The sequence below is a fragment of the Emydura macquarii genome, unplaced genomic scaffold (assembly GCF_026122565.2).
Source record: "Emydura macquarii macquarii isolate MOO-44397 ecotype Brisbane River unplaced genomic scaffold, CSIRO-AGI_Emac_v2 contig_554, whole genome shotgun sequence".
Taxonomy (NCBI): Eukaryota; Metazoa; Chordata; order Testudines; family Chelidae; genus Emydura; species Emydura macquarii.
Genome location: NW_027130691.1, coordinates 10,116,028 through 10,129,553, shown reverse-complemented (window position 1 = coordinate 10,129,553; position 13,526 = coordinate 10,116,028). Strand labels below are relative to the sequence as shown.

Here is a 13,526-nt window from a genome sequence, read left to right as displayed (position 1 = left end):
TAAGGCAAACAAGCACAGCACAAAGGATTGTCATAAACCCAGCTGGCAGCAAAGTACACAAGAATGTAACCGCACCATTACTAAAAAGACTTTTATCCCCACAGTGCACTCGGTGGGATTTTGCCAGTTAAGTTTTTCAAATTCCTGTGAATTTGGGCTGTTTTCCATCTCATGGCATCTTGCAGGGGAACAGTTCTAGGGCATTCACTGGTTTTAGATACTCTAAGTGCAACAGCTGCCTTGTTTGCCATTATAATGGCTGACATTTAGTGAGTATTTTCATCAAGGATGACCCCAAACTCTGCACAGGAAGAAGGACTAGCCAAGTGGTTAGGTGCTTGCCTGGGACTCAGAAGATCCAGCTTCAGTTCCCTGCTTTGCCACAGACTGCCTGTGTGACCTTAGGCATGTCATTTAGTCTTTCTGCTCCCCGTTTGTAAAATGTGTATAATTGCACTTCCCTATCTCACGGGGCATAATGATGGTTAAATTCACAGAGCATTACACACTTTGTTGCTTCTGTAGGCTGAGCACATTGCATACACTAGGAGTCCTTGCACTTCTCCATTCCCTGTGTGTCACCCTCCCATCCCCACCTATTTCAGGGATTCTTTGTAACCCCCTCCACCGTGTGCTAGGTTGTGTGTGTCTGCCTCCCTCTGTACCATTGTCTCCCATGTGCCCCACTCACTGTGTGGCCCCTCACCCATATCCTTAGGAATGAGAGTCTTCAGGCCCATTAATTTCTAATCATCTCTACTAAGACTGCCAACAAGGATGCTAGTTGTGGTGCTCTCTGTGCTGGACATTAGGGCCTGGATAGAGAATTCATCTCAGGCTATGTTTACACAGGGTATGTTGGAGAGAGCCTGCCAAGGTGGGTTGACAGACATGGGTTAGTGGGATTCATGCTAGGGATAGTTCTCTAGACAGTGCTTTTAAGTTGCAGTTCTGGCTGGATCTTGGACTCAGAAGCCCATCCCCCTCTTTAGGCTTCAGAGCATGAGCTCTAGCCCAAGCCACAACTTCAAAGAACTGTGTAGAGAGCTATTTGCAGAGCACTAGTCCAAGCCTGCTAGCCTGAGTCTGTCAACCTGGTCTGGGAGTCTCACTCCAGAATGCTTTATAAACATACCCTTGTTTGCCATGAAACATCCGTCACATTGTCACTGCCAGCCTGGGATAGATTCACATCAGCTTCCTAGAGGCTAAAGTTGTAATGGCTGTAGCCATTATCAATACTAGGATGTTGGGTTTATGATGCCCAAGGGGGGAAGGTCCTTTAGGAAAATCATAAGGCACTTTGTAGGGAGAGTGCTTGTAATACTCCCACTGACTTGTAGGTGAGCAGAGTTAAGCCAGTGCAGAACGCTTTGGGAATTCCCATCCTTAGATACTGCAGAAAGCTAATCTGGCAGGCATAAATACAGGTTCCGAGGTGCCAGGTTGGCACTAAATTCACACAAATATTTAAAAATAAGTACATTATGTAACAAGTAGGCGAGACAGTGAGATCCAGTGGATAAGACGCTGGACTGGGTCTCAGGAGCTCTGGTCTATTCCCTGCGGTGCCCCAACATGCTGTTTGACCTTGGGAAATCACATCGCCTCTGTGGTTTTGTTTCCCCATCTTTTGTCTTGATTATTTAGACTGTAACCTCTTGGAGGGACTGTCTCTTATCATATGTTCGTACCGTGCCTTGCATAACAGGGCCTAGTCTTGGCAAGGACTTCTAAGTATTACTATTTCACTACTTCCACTAACTTTTTATCCAAAAAGGGTTTGGGGAATAATTGTAAGATATATCTCTGCACCTGATATCATTGAACCGGTTCAGAACACTGAAACAAACATGAAAGCAAGTCAGTTATTTGCCGTCTATCTTTCCAAATGCTCCAGGTTCCCACAAGAGTCATGTTGTGCTCATGATAGTGACAGTGAGATGGGATCAGATTGCATCCTGATGCTGAATGATTTCTTCTAAACTCTCCTTTCCTTTCAACAGTGACTGAGAGTCGAGGCATCCTGGAGAGTATACAGAGATTTTCTTTGCTGCCAACTTATCTGCCGGTGAGCTATCGTATCCACAATGCAGACGTTTCCTTCTTTCTTAAGGAAGCCAACCAGGATATCATGAGGAACTCTAGTTTGCAATCCCGGGTGGAGTCCTTCCTGATCTATAAATCCAAGAGGCCACCAGTATTAAATGCCAGTTATGGACCCTTTTCTGTTGAACAAATAGTGCCACGGGACCTAATGTTGTCTTCAAATCCATTTGGATTCACCAATAAGTTTTCCTTTAACTGGAAGCTTAAAGCTTACATCATGAGTGACAAAATTTACCTGAACAGACCCAAAGTCCAGATCCTGTTCTACATTGTGGGCAGGGACTGGGATGACTACAGCACCACGGAGAGGCTGCCTTGCCTGCGTGTGTTTGCCTTCCGCGAGACGAGGGAAGTCCGCAGCAGCTGCAGGCTGAAGGGGGATCTGGGATTGTGTGTGGCAGAGCTGGAACTCCTGTCTAGCTGGTTTAACCCCCCCACGGTGGTGGCCGGCCGCAAGAAAGCGACGGATCAGTCTGAAGGGAGCCCTGTGGAACTTTACTACACCATCCAGCCAGGGGACGAGACAGTGGAATGCACCAAGGAGGACATAAGGAAAAGTAATGGGATCAGACTGGGACGCAACGATATTGATGAATCAGTACCTCCTTTGCAGAGAATTGGAAGTGTTTTCCTTTATCAGACACAGGGTGGCCCTTCCTTAAGTGAAATGAGGTTGGACAACAACATCGCCATCCAATATATACCAAAGACTGTCAAACAAGGTGATATTTTGACTTTCCTTGTGTCTATTGATAAAAATTCAACGGAGGACCAGTTCACACTGAGGTAAGTTCTTTCTAAATTCCTCTGTTAATCTGAAAATCAGATGGCAGGGCTTTTAGTTGCTGCTGCTGCTGCTGGCTTTTGTTGTATTGGAAATCACTTTTGCAAATGTAAATTGATGGGTAGCTTTCTGCTTTATAGATGAAATTTAAACAGGGTTGCTAGTTTGATTCAGTCTAGCAAAAGTTGCCTTCTTTCTTTTCTATTGTCCAGCCAAATATTGAGTGACTTGGCTGAGGAATAGTCTTTGACGGAGAGGCCAGCTGCCTTTGAGCAACTTCTGAGTAGTTAAAACGGGACATTTAAGAGCCATTTACTTGTCAGTAGGAGAAACTGCAATTTTTCCCGACTGGATTTTGCAGAGCTTCTAGTCATGGCTTGATTAGTCATTAGAGCCTCTTGTTAAAATGACTACATGCCCCCCACCCTACCTGTCCCGTAAGCCCGATTAGATTCTTTAACATTTTCTTCTTAAGAATCCCAAACATCCCATGATTAAAAGAAGAAAAATAATCTTTTTCCTTAACCCAACGGAGACGTTCTTTAGTTTTTAATGAAAACTGTAGCTTGCATTGCAGCATCGCTCTGTTGTACTTGGTTGCTTCTTTGGCAGCCCAGGATTTCAGGCCATGCTGTAGCACACTTTGAGTGCTTACAGTGTGCCAGGAGATTAACCAGAAGGCTTCAGTGGACAGTAGATGTGCACTACACGCAAGTGAGGCTCTCCCCAGTGGGTTCTCTAGCTTCAAGCTTGTCACTCTCTCTGTCCCAATAGCTTGTACTGCCGTGGAAGGGTGGTGCACAGGGCTAATTTCAGTCTATTATTCCCTAATAATGAGTGATGTCCCTTTTCTTAATGTTGGAGGTAAATGTCACAGTCTATAGTCTAGACTTCTGAGATTGAATAGCTAAAACTGTGCTTTGTAATATGTCTTTCTGGGCATGCTGGAGAGATGAGCTGCAGCATCCAGGCTCAGGGAACATTCAGGTATTCTGCCTCCAAACAAGAAGGTATCTCCCTATTGGCAAGAAGTTTACTGCCCACAGTTACAAATATCTCAGACAGACACCCCACGTCAGCAGCTACACTGCGTGTTAGAGACACTGGGCATAGAATTCAGCACCTTCTACTCCAAAAATACCTTCCAAAGTCCTGGTACTTTGACTTGATGTAAAAAGAAACCTCCATTCTCTGCCAGTTGTATTAACTCGAACCCCAAATTCTCTGACTAAAGCCACCTCAGCTTCTTAGAAATCTGAATCATAAGAACAGCACAAGGCTGAGAATGGATCCTGATCTCCCAAAGTGAGGAAATATTGGGCCTCATGCTCCATTCACATATGCTGGTGTAATTCCACTGTCGTCAGTGGTAGCACCAGTGTAAAACTGGTGAGAGGGCTTCTTATTTTTCTGCCGCCAAACAAGATTATTTTCATTCTAGAAGTGTGCAAGATTTGGACTGCGTAAACTGGATGACTTCTGTTTACTGTAACATTGCTCTTTCTGCTTTGTATATGCTGGTTAGGTCTGGTGTATGGGAAGTGTGAATAGGAAACCCAGTAATTCTGTACAGTACCTAGCATCTGTTGAAAACGTCATCTATTTTTTGAGTCAGAAAGGAAGCAGTCTGGATCTTGGGCAGATTAACTAATATATGAGCTGTTAACAGACAGGTAGTCTGCATTTTTTATGGACAGTAATTCATCACCCACTTCTCAGACTCTAGTTATTTGTATGCTTGTGATCTTAGGAGGATATGACTTCAGACACACATGGAAATTACTATTGTTATTGAAAATTGGTTGAATTGTAAAGATTAGACCTTTTCAGTCTAAAGGAGAATAAATACAGCCACTTTTTAAAATGTATTTACATTGAGAATTTAGGGCCTAAAAAGTTAATATGGAAACACCTATGTTCCAATTAACTGTGATCATTAAAAAACAGAGCTAGCCAGAGGACAAGAATTCTGTTTCATGAAGGATTTTGAAATCTGGCTTCGTTTTGGAATTTTTTTTTTTTTAGTTCTGATAACGGAACATTTTGAAATGAGTGAAATTGAAATCAAAGAAAATTGGACATTTTGGCATTTTTATTTTGAAATGATTTCTTGTTTCATTTTTCTAATTTTGTATTTTATATTTTGAAATAAAAAACAAAACGAAGCATTTCAGTCAATCCTAAACCATTTTTCCTCAGCATTTTGAACTTTTTGCTTTTCATTCCTATGAAAACAAAGTTTTGCCAAAATCATGTCAACTTCATGAAACATTTTGATTTCGATGGAATTGCATTTCCTTTAGAAAATAGTCCTGTTGAAGCTTTTCCAGATAGTGCTACCTAAAAGAAAGGCCTGCTGTAGTAGCAAAGTGATTAAATGTGTTTCCAAAACATCTGTCTGTCTATAATCTAGCTACCATATTGCTAATGTATTTTTTAATACCTCCATCATCACTCTAGTATCTAAGTTCCCCTTTCGACCCTTAGTAAAATACATGTAGCTAACTCAGAGTTTGGGGAATTGCTTGTTTGTATATGTCTTGTGGCAGAGGCCAGTAACAACCACTAGAGGAGTGCTATGAAAGGACATGTGTTGAGGTCTATTCAGTACTTTTGGTGAAATTCACCCCTGTGTCAAGGACCAGCATAATCCCAGGGTTGAGTGGGGAATAGTGCCTAGAGCTGGCATTCACAGGGGTGAATTTCACTATTTGTGGTTACCCATTGGAGCAGCATAACAATATTTAGCACAGACATTTCTCTATTTATAATATAATTTGGGGAGGAGAAGAAGAGTTTTGGTCCCATTGTGCTACTTGCTCAGCTTGGAAGGCTAAGCCAGTGGCTTAATTAGGGCCCTGCAAACTGTTTTGCTAAACTGACTGTCAGTTTTGAAAACTCCCCACTATTCGCTTAATAGCAATGCATGGAAGTCCGCTTGGGCTGATAACTGACCAAACAGAAGAACAACAAATAGGAAACAGGTGCCAGACTTGAACTGTGTCATCCCAATAGATTTTTTTTCCCCCGCAAGTGAAAAACCTATTGCACAAATCAACATTTCAAGTCAGCCTTTGCATGTTAACACTGACCATGCCAACAAATGACATCTCAATCTTTATAGTGCACAATCCAATCCCTACATTCTTTGCATTACTGTTTCTAAAGGAATGCTTAGGTTGTAATAAATGCACAATTTTTATTGGATAATATTTAAAAAAAAAAAAAAAAAAGGTTGTGAGTGAATGTAAGATGCTCAAGAGTGAGGGACGAATAACACCGACTCAAGATGGCTTTCCACGTTCAGCTCTGCCTGTGCGCCAGAACCCAGGCTACTGACGAATGAATTGCATGTGGACAATAAGAATGCACAATCAAACCTTTTGCAAAATTCTATTCTAGCCTGGACCCTCCAATAGTCCCCAAGTTGTCTCCCTTTGACTCCCCATATACAGCTACAGGCTCTGCTTCCACTGCTTTTGATTTTCTAAACATAATCTTCCCTTCGCAGTGGTAGTGGAGGCAGGATTTTCAGGAAAAGGATACCAGTCCTTCTCTGCTCCTATAGTAAAGGCTTAATACACAGGTGAATACCCTTAACCAGTGGGCTATTGATTATTGTGAAGGGAGCAGCTCTCTCTGTTTTTCACAAAAATTTTCATAAGGTCTTGGTTTTGTTCCACATCAGAAGGGAAACAAATGTCAAAATTTCCAATTTTTTCACAGAACAGAATTCATATCTTCCAGCCATGCTTTATTTGAAGCCATATGTGCACCATGTTGCATCGATTATAGGCAGGTATCCCAGAGTGCCATGCATTGGCTTCCAGGCTCTCTTGCTCTGGGCAGTTTTCACAGTGTATTGTGGGATACCTCCAGGAGGCCAGAGGACTTGTGAGAGGAAGGGGGTCAGATTGCCATGGGTCCTACCTGCTGTATCTGAGCATTCATCTGGTGCCTGGGCCATTTCCAAACTGCTCATCAACATGGAAGAGCCCAGAGGGATGCTGCATTCCTGTCCTTTACTGAGACTGAAAAGCAGATCCTGCCATACTTGAGAGTTTTAGGCTGCACTGTCAGGTTCGTGCATGAGAATTAAGAAGAGAAACAGACTAGAAACAAGGTTGTCCACGTTGAGTGAAGTGCAAAATAGAAAGATGCAGCTTAAATAATGAAAAGCAAATTAGTTCATTAGTGTTAAAAATTCTGTTACTTTAATAAATTATTAGGAACACAAGTAAGAAAAATAGTTTTTTACAATTTTAAATAATATAGATTGTCAAATCCTGTGCTCAGTTACACCAATATAAATCCAGAGAGAAAGTCCGCTATGATTCCGAGGGCCTATCTAGATGAACAGTTAGCATGTGGCAAATCTACAGCACAGTAGCTTGTCTTGCACTACCTGTCCATGTGGATCCTGCTGCTGTGCTCTAAAACTTTCCTGGTGCACTCTGACCTGCTCCCGACTAGATCAAAGTGAATTAGGGAGCTTTTAGTGTGCATAGCAGGGTCCAGGTGGACATTTAGCGCATGGCATGCTAATGCACTGTAGATTTACACTCCAGCTTGCCATGCCCTAGCTGTTCATCTACACAAGCTCAAAGTTTGACTCAGTCCATGGTTTTAAACAAAAGTGTTCCTGTAACAGTGAAAGTCTGCCTGACCGAATTGCATGTACCAACAGTTCAGTTTATTGCCCAAGTACCATTTTTTGATGAAACCCAGAAGACATACTTAGTGTTTACCCATCTTGAAATTAGTTTACAATCTGTGAAAATTAAGTTTTCAATAACTTTTAAATTTAAAAAGAAAAAAAAGATTTCTACCAAACACTGCAGCTCTTGTTGCTTCCTTCCAATTTGAATGTAATGGTGCAAGGTTGGCCACTCGTGCATATATGGCTTTCTTAGACAGACCGAACAAAAAATTAGGAAACGTTTTATGAGACTGTTAGCAAAGGCACAAGTTAAGGTCCGTCGACTGTGTGCACATTATGGCATGGAACCTACTCACCCACGCAGCATGTACTGTTCCTTTCTACTTTCTAACAATATATTTCCTTTTTAGAACTTGGAACACTGTTACCTGAAGAACAAGATATATAATGGGCCATATCCTCAGCTGACATGCATGGGTGTAGCTCCCATGTAGCTAAAGTCAGTATAGCTATGTTGGTTTACACCAGTGGAGGATCTGGTTTACCACATTGTAGCCAGACTACAATAGAGTTCTAATTCTCCAATGTCACCAACTCTTGTTGTTGTTTTTTTTTTTTTAATTGCAAGTCTTATGATATTGGGTCTTTTTTTTCTTACAGCCCCAGCTCCCAGAGTCATGTGATTATATTAGACTCTCATCTTTCATTTGAAAAAGAAAAGTTAATTTCTAGCCCTCAGTGCTTCAGGGAAAAAGCTTGAAAACGAGAGACATAATCAGAAGGCAAATAAAGCTATTTGTTATTTTTAAGTCAATCAGATGATTTTTTGAAGCCAATTTCCTCATTAGTTAGGGTTGGCAACACTTGTGTACAGAATATGGCAGCCAACTGCATCCATGAACCAGAACCAGAGCTACATTTTGGGAAAGAGATGTTCTTTTTGCTCAATTGCACATAATTTGTAGGCATGAGTCAGCTGTTAATTCTCAGGCTTACAATGTTACTGGGGTCTAGACCCCTTGACTCCCACCCACAAGAACACTGGGACTCTTCCACAGTGATGCTGCTGCAGTGAATTACAAGGAAGGGGTGCGGTGCCAAATGGCTTCTCCAGGTGATGCATTTAATCAAGGTCTGCTTCTGTGCAGGTGCAAATTAAATTTCTCTTAATGCCATAAAAGAAGAGTAGAAGATTGTTGTGGCCAAAGATCCCTCCCAAGAGGTGGATTTAGGATGTCATAGACTTAGCCACCTTCATGAAAAAATGCTACATCATCAACAACATAAAGTGAAAAGCTGTTGTGGCACCATTGCTTTACCCAATTCCAGGGGAGATAGGCATCTCATTTGCCTTTTTTCAACACTCCTCTACCCTGCAGTTTAGTATCTGTCTTCTGGAAGAAGAAGACATCTAGTCTCAGCAGTTCTGCCCAGGCATAGTATATGGCGTACTGGTCGGTTTGCCCTGTATGCCCTGAGAAAGCAGCCAGCGAAGGGGAGGCCCTGTGTAAGTTGCCTTTGTCAGTCAAGACCCCACTTACGGCTAATGTTATGCTAGCAGTGATAGGGACTATCCCCGCCTTCTCCCTTGACTCAAAGCTGTCAAGGCTGTGACTATTTGTCGTACACATAAAATAGTTGCTGCATTTCTGCTCACTATTACTAAGCGCACCATTAAGTCTTACTTTGTAGAGTGTCACGTGTAGGGTAGGCACCCTATAAAACCAAATTCTATTTTGTTTTATAACTCCATTAACAGTAACAAAAGATGTGTGCAGATGGCTGAACTGAAAATATACCCCTGAGCCTCACAGTTTGAACAAACAAGAGTTGAGAGGTTGTTAGCAGAGTGGAGAGGAGCAAGGTGTGAAAGAGAGTTTTTTTTCACTGTTCTGAATGAAATCACGTGGCTGTCATCTTATACACAGATCCGAGAAATGCAGGGCTGCAGAACAAAGCTCCTCACGGGGTCAGATTTTTTCAGGTGTAAAGGTAACTCAGTGTAGTGGAGAGATGCGTGTCAAGATTCCAGGTTGTCACCAGTGAGATTTTCTAGAGGTTGCTACTTGAGCTGGGGTTAGGCCCTAAGAAACCCCTGGCTGTATCCTGCTTTGTTTACATGGGGGGAACTCGGCATTTAAAGGAAAATCTTGGCTTTCTGGGGAAGGTGAGAAAAATTCCTAGTTCTCTTTCTTGCAAAGGCAGCTGTGACAATATAAAACGACATAATCCATTTGCTGGGATTGAATGAAACAAGCAGCTGGGCTCCACTTCTGCAGCAGGAGACTCTGAGGACCTAACAATCAATTGTGCAAGCTCACATGCAAGGAAATGGTATGTAAAATCAATGTCAGTTCAGGGTGTATTCCAAAGAGTTTCGCTAGCCCTCCCCAGAATCCTTTGACTGGTCCTGTGCAAAATGGGGTGAGACTAGTGAGAAAGAATTAGTCATGATTTTCTAGGGGATGGGTTGCCATGGCAAAAAATCACTTTTCAGGCCAGCATAAAGATGGTGAGTCCAGTTTTGATGCAATAAGTTTCAAGAAGGATGATCCTGTGGTTAAAGCAGTGGACTTAGGTACAGCACTCAACTGCGTCACAGGCTTCCTGTGTGACCTTGGGCAAGTGTCAGGGCCAGTTACTAGGAACCAGGCCAGGTTGGAACACCAACAGGTGTCGGGAGCAGAGAGAGTCAGGTTACCAGGAGATCAGGAGTGGGAGACAGTAGTAGAGGGCAGGAATCAGAAGGCAGGAACAGAAAAGCACCATGAACCAGTCTGTGGCAGTATGGAGCCCAAATGGTCAGACAACTTCCTCTTGCCTCTTCTGGCTTAAATAGGGACTGAGGCCCAATCAGGAGCCTTGGAGCTCTCCCAATCAGAGTGTAGGGGTGGAGCTTGTGCCCTAGTCCAGCTTCCAGTTGCTGTAGTTGAGATGCCGGGTGGAGGATTGGAGGAAGGTGATGACTCCCAGCACCCCCACAGACCCAGGTTTAAGGTCCCGGGCCATGACAGCAAGTCAGTTAGGCCAGGTGTGCTATAAAGTTTTGTCAGCATAGCTGTTTTGGTCAGGGGTGGGCAAAAACCCATCTGCTAACAACATAGCTATGCTGGCAAACTCCCCTGTGTAGTCGCAGCTGTGACGACAGAAGAGTGCTTCTGTCTGCATAGCAGGATGTCATTCAGGGAGGTGCCAGCAAAAAAGTGCCTTGTCATCATAAGCTGCATGTACACTAAGGAGCTTTGCTGGTACTGTATAGCTATAGTAAAGCATTTGTAGTGTAGCCGTGGCCTCAGGCTATAAACCTCGGCTCCCCATCTGTAAAATGGGGATAACAATAAATGTTTCCTCCCATTCATGATCTGTGTTTTCTACTTGGATTGTAAACTCTTCAGGGCCGTGGCTGTTGTTATGTGTGTGTACATCGCCCAGTGCAATAGGGTCTCTTTGCGTGATTATAATACAGATCATAATATAAGGCACTGTATCTGTCTGCTGTGCTATCACAATGGCTCCTCTTCTGATCGTAAAATAATATTGAATGCTATGATACAGGAAATATACACATTATTGGAACAGAGACACTTTTCCCTTCTATGGAACTAGCTGAGATACGAGAAGATAAGGTGAGTTAGGTAGTAACTTTTGTTGCATCAAATTCTGTTGCTGAAAGAGACAAGCTTTCGAGCTTACATGGAACCCTTCTTCTAAGGGAGCATTCAAGGTGAAGTGGTTCGTTAACACCCTTGCCATCAGAGGACAAAAACGGGGTTAATGGGTTACAGTTTGTTGAAATAAATCTAGTGTCTTTATTAAGACTGTGATTTTTAGTGTCTAGCAATGTTATATAGTTACCTTCAAAAGGCAAGCCTAGGAGCCTATCATTACGCAGATTTCTTTTGAGAACAAGAACTGAGAAGTCAGATATCATTTTGTGAAAAGTATTTGCCCCTGGGTGATATGCGTTTTTGTCTTTTAGCATTTCTCTGTGTGAAGTCTTTCAAGATCATAGTGATTGTCTGGTTTCACCCACATAGCTGTTACTGGGGCATGTAGTGCTCTGGATGAGGTACACCACATGTTGTGATAGGCATATATAGGACCCATGGACTCTGAAAGGTGTGCTGTCAGGGGTATTGATCATTGGAGCAGTGGCAACATGTCTGCAGGTTTCGTATCTATTGTCCCTTAGAATATGTTAACAACTTACGCTAAACAATCTGTTTCACCATTTATTTAGCTGTGACATTGTGAGTACCTTTCCCAGACTTGAAAAAGAGCTCCGTATAGCTCAAAAGCTTGTCCCTTTCACCAACAGAAGTTGGTCCCATAAAAGATATTACCTCACCTTTCTTGTCTCTTCAGTGTTCTGGGACCAACACAGCTACAACAACACTGAAAACAACAATATGAGAAGATTTCATTTTTTGCTCTGCTTTTTGAAACACAGTCACTTGTTTTTGAAAATCCTGTCTTGAGTGGCAGCAGGACTTGGCATCGTATTCATAACGCAAGGCCAAGGGCGGCTGGCAAAAATGTTTTTACCATTGCTTTTGCTCCAGTGGACTGGAAATCATGGCTTGAACAGACGGAATATATAGGATGTACAGGTCAAAAATGAGAAAAAACATTCAACGAAAGCAATTGCAAGTCAAAAACCTATAATTCTGTCTCAATAAAGTTTGTTTCAAAAGAACTATGTCAAGATTTGGGAAGTTCCTTGGGTGTGATTGGACTGACAGAAGAAATTGGGTCTAGGGAATCATTCTACAGCCGCTAAATACAGACAGAAAGGTGTCCTCATTATTTCCCACAGCAATTACTTTTCATACAGTAGAGTGTTCAGAATAGTTAAACATGAAATTTCTGGGCAGCCAACATTGATTTTGTTTAAGAAATGGCTTATGGAGACTACGCTCTGTTTTTTATGTGCTGGAGCGATTAAAATTAGCTACTTGAAGTGTGGAAAGGCTGGGGCGGTGGTGGGTGGGAGGGAAAGGCATAACGTTTAACAATGACAGGCAAGTATGAATGAGGGCTTTGGGTTGGCCTGAGAATTGGGACTCGTGACTGAGCACTAAATCAGGAGTCACAAACAATTGAATTCTCCTCTCAGTTCTCACTCAGACTACCTCTGTGGCCTTGGTCAAGCCTCTTATCCTCTCTGCACCTACCTTTCCCCACAGTTTATATTATTAATGCTTTGAAGTTTAGGAGTGTTATATAAATGCTAGGTGATGCTATCTGTACAGTGAAATGCAGAAGTATTACACACCCAGCATTCTAAGTGATGGGATGCTATGTGTCCATAATCTGTTTTGTTCCTTTTTCTTTTGAATATGAGTGTTACTTGTGGTTCCGATTGTATTTTAACAAAGCATTTGGGAGAGCCATATAGAACAGTGAGTTCTGCAGTACACTGTGAGTGACGAGAAAGTAGCTTAGGGGAACACTGCAGCTTCAGGAATCTCCTACGATTCCACCATGATCTAGGTATGACTTAAAAAGGCCTGGGGGCTAACATGCCCCTGGTATGTGGCATGTTGTTATGCTGATATATGCTTGTCACCATTTTCGTACACAGATGGCAGCAGACAGTTTGTGCTGAACATCAGCATGAAGCAAAAAGAAATAGCTGCCCCATTTAACAATTTTTGGAAAAATGCCCTCTTTCTGTTAGGATCAGTGGCATTGCTTCCCTACCGTCCCTCTGATTGGATGATAACATTTTCATGGTGGGGACTTCACAAGAAGTAAAACGCATAAGATTTGCTACAAGCTGTCAGAGGGGTTAGCATGAAAACATTATGAAAGGCAAGAATTAAACAGCGGCTGGTGCTGTAGCTACTTCAGTCTTCCAAAAGATCACGCTGTGTTTATTTAAATTGAAAAGTAAATTTGTGTTACGTCATTGCATTGTTGGGTGTCTCTTTCCCTGCTTGTTAGAATGTACAGGAACAACTGTCTCCCTTG

At 42.4% G+C, this 13,526-nt stretch overlaps 1 protein-coding gene across 1 annotated transcript in view; it reads left to right on the top strand.

Moving 5' to 3' along the window:
- Nucleotides 1-13,526, top strand: part of TMEM132D (transmembrane protein 132D) — a 356,906-nt gene that overhangs the window by 94,876 nt on the left and 248,504 nt on the right. The window contains exon 2 of the mRNA XM_067539747.1: nucleotides 2,007-2,895. Coding sequence (XP_067395848.1) covers nucleotides 2,007-2,895 — 889 coding nt within the window. The remainder of the gene's footprint in view (nucleotides 1-2,006; nucleotides 2,896-13,526) is intronic.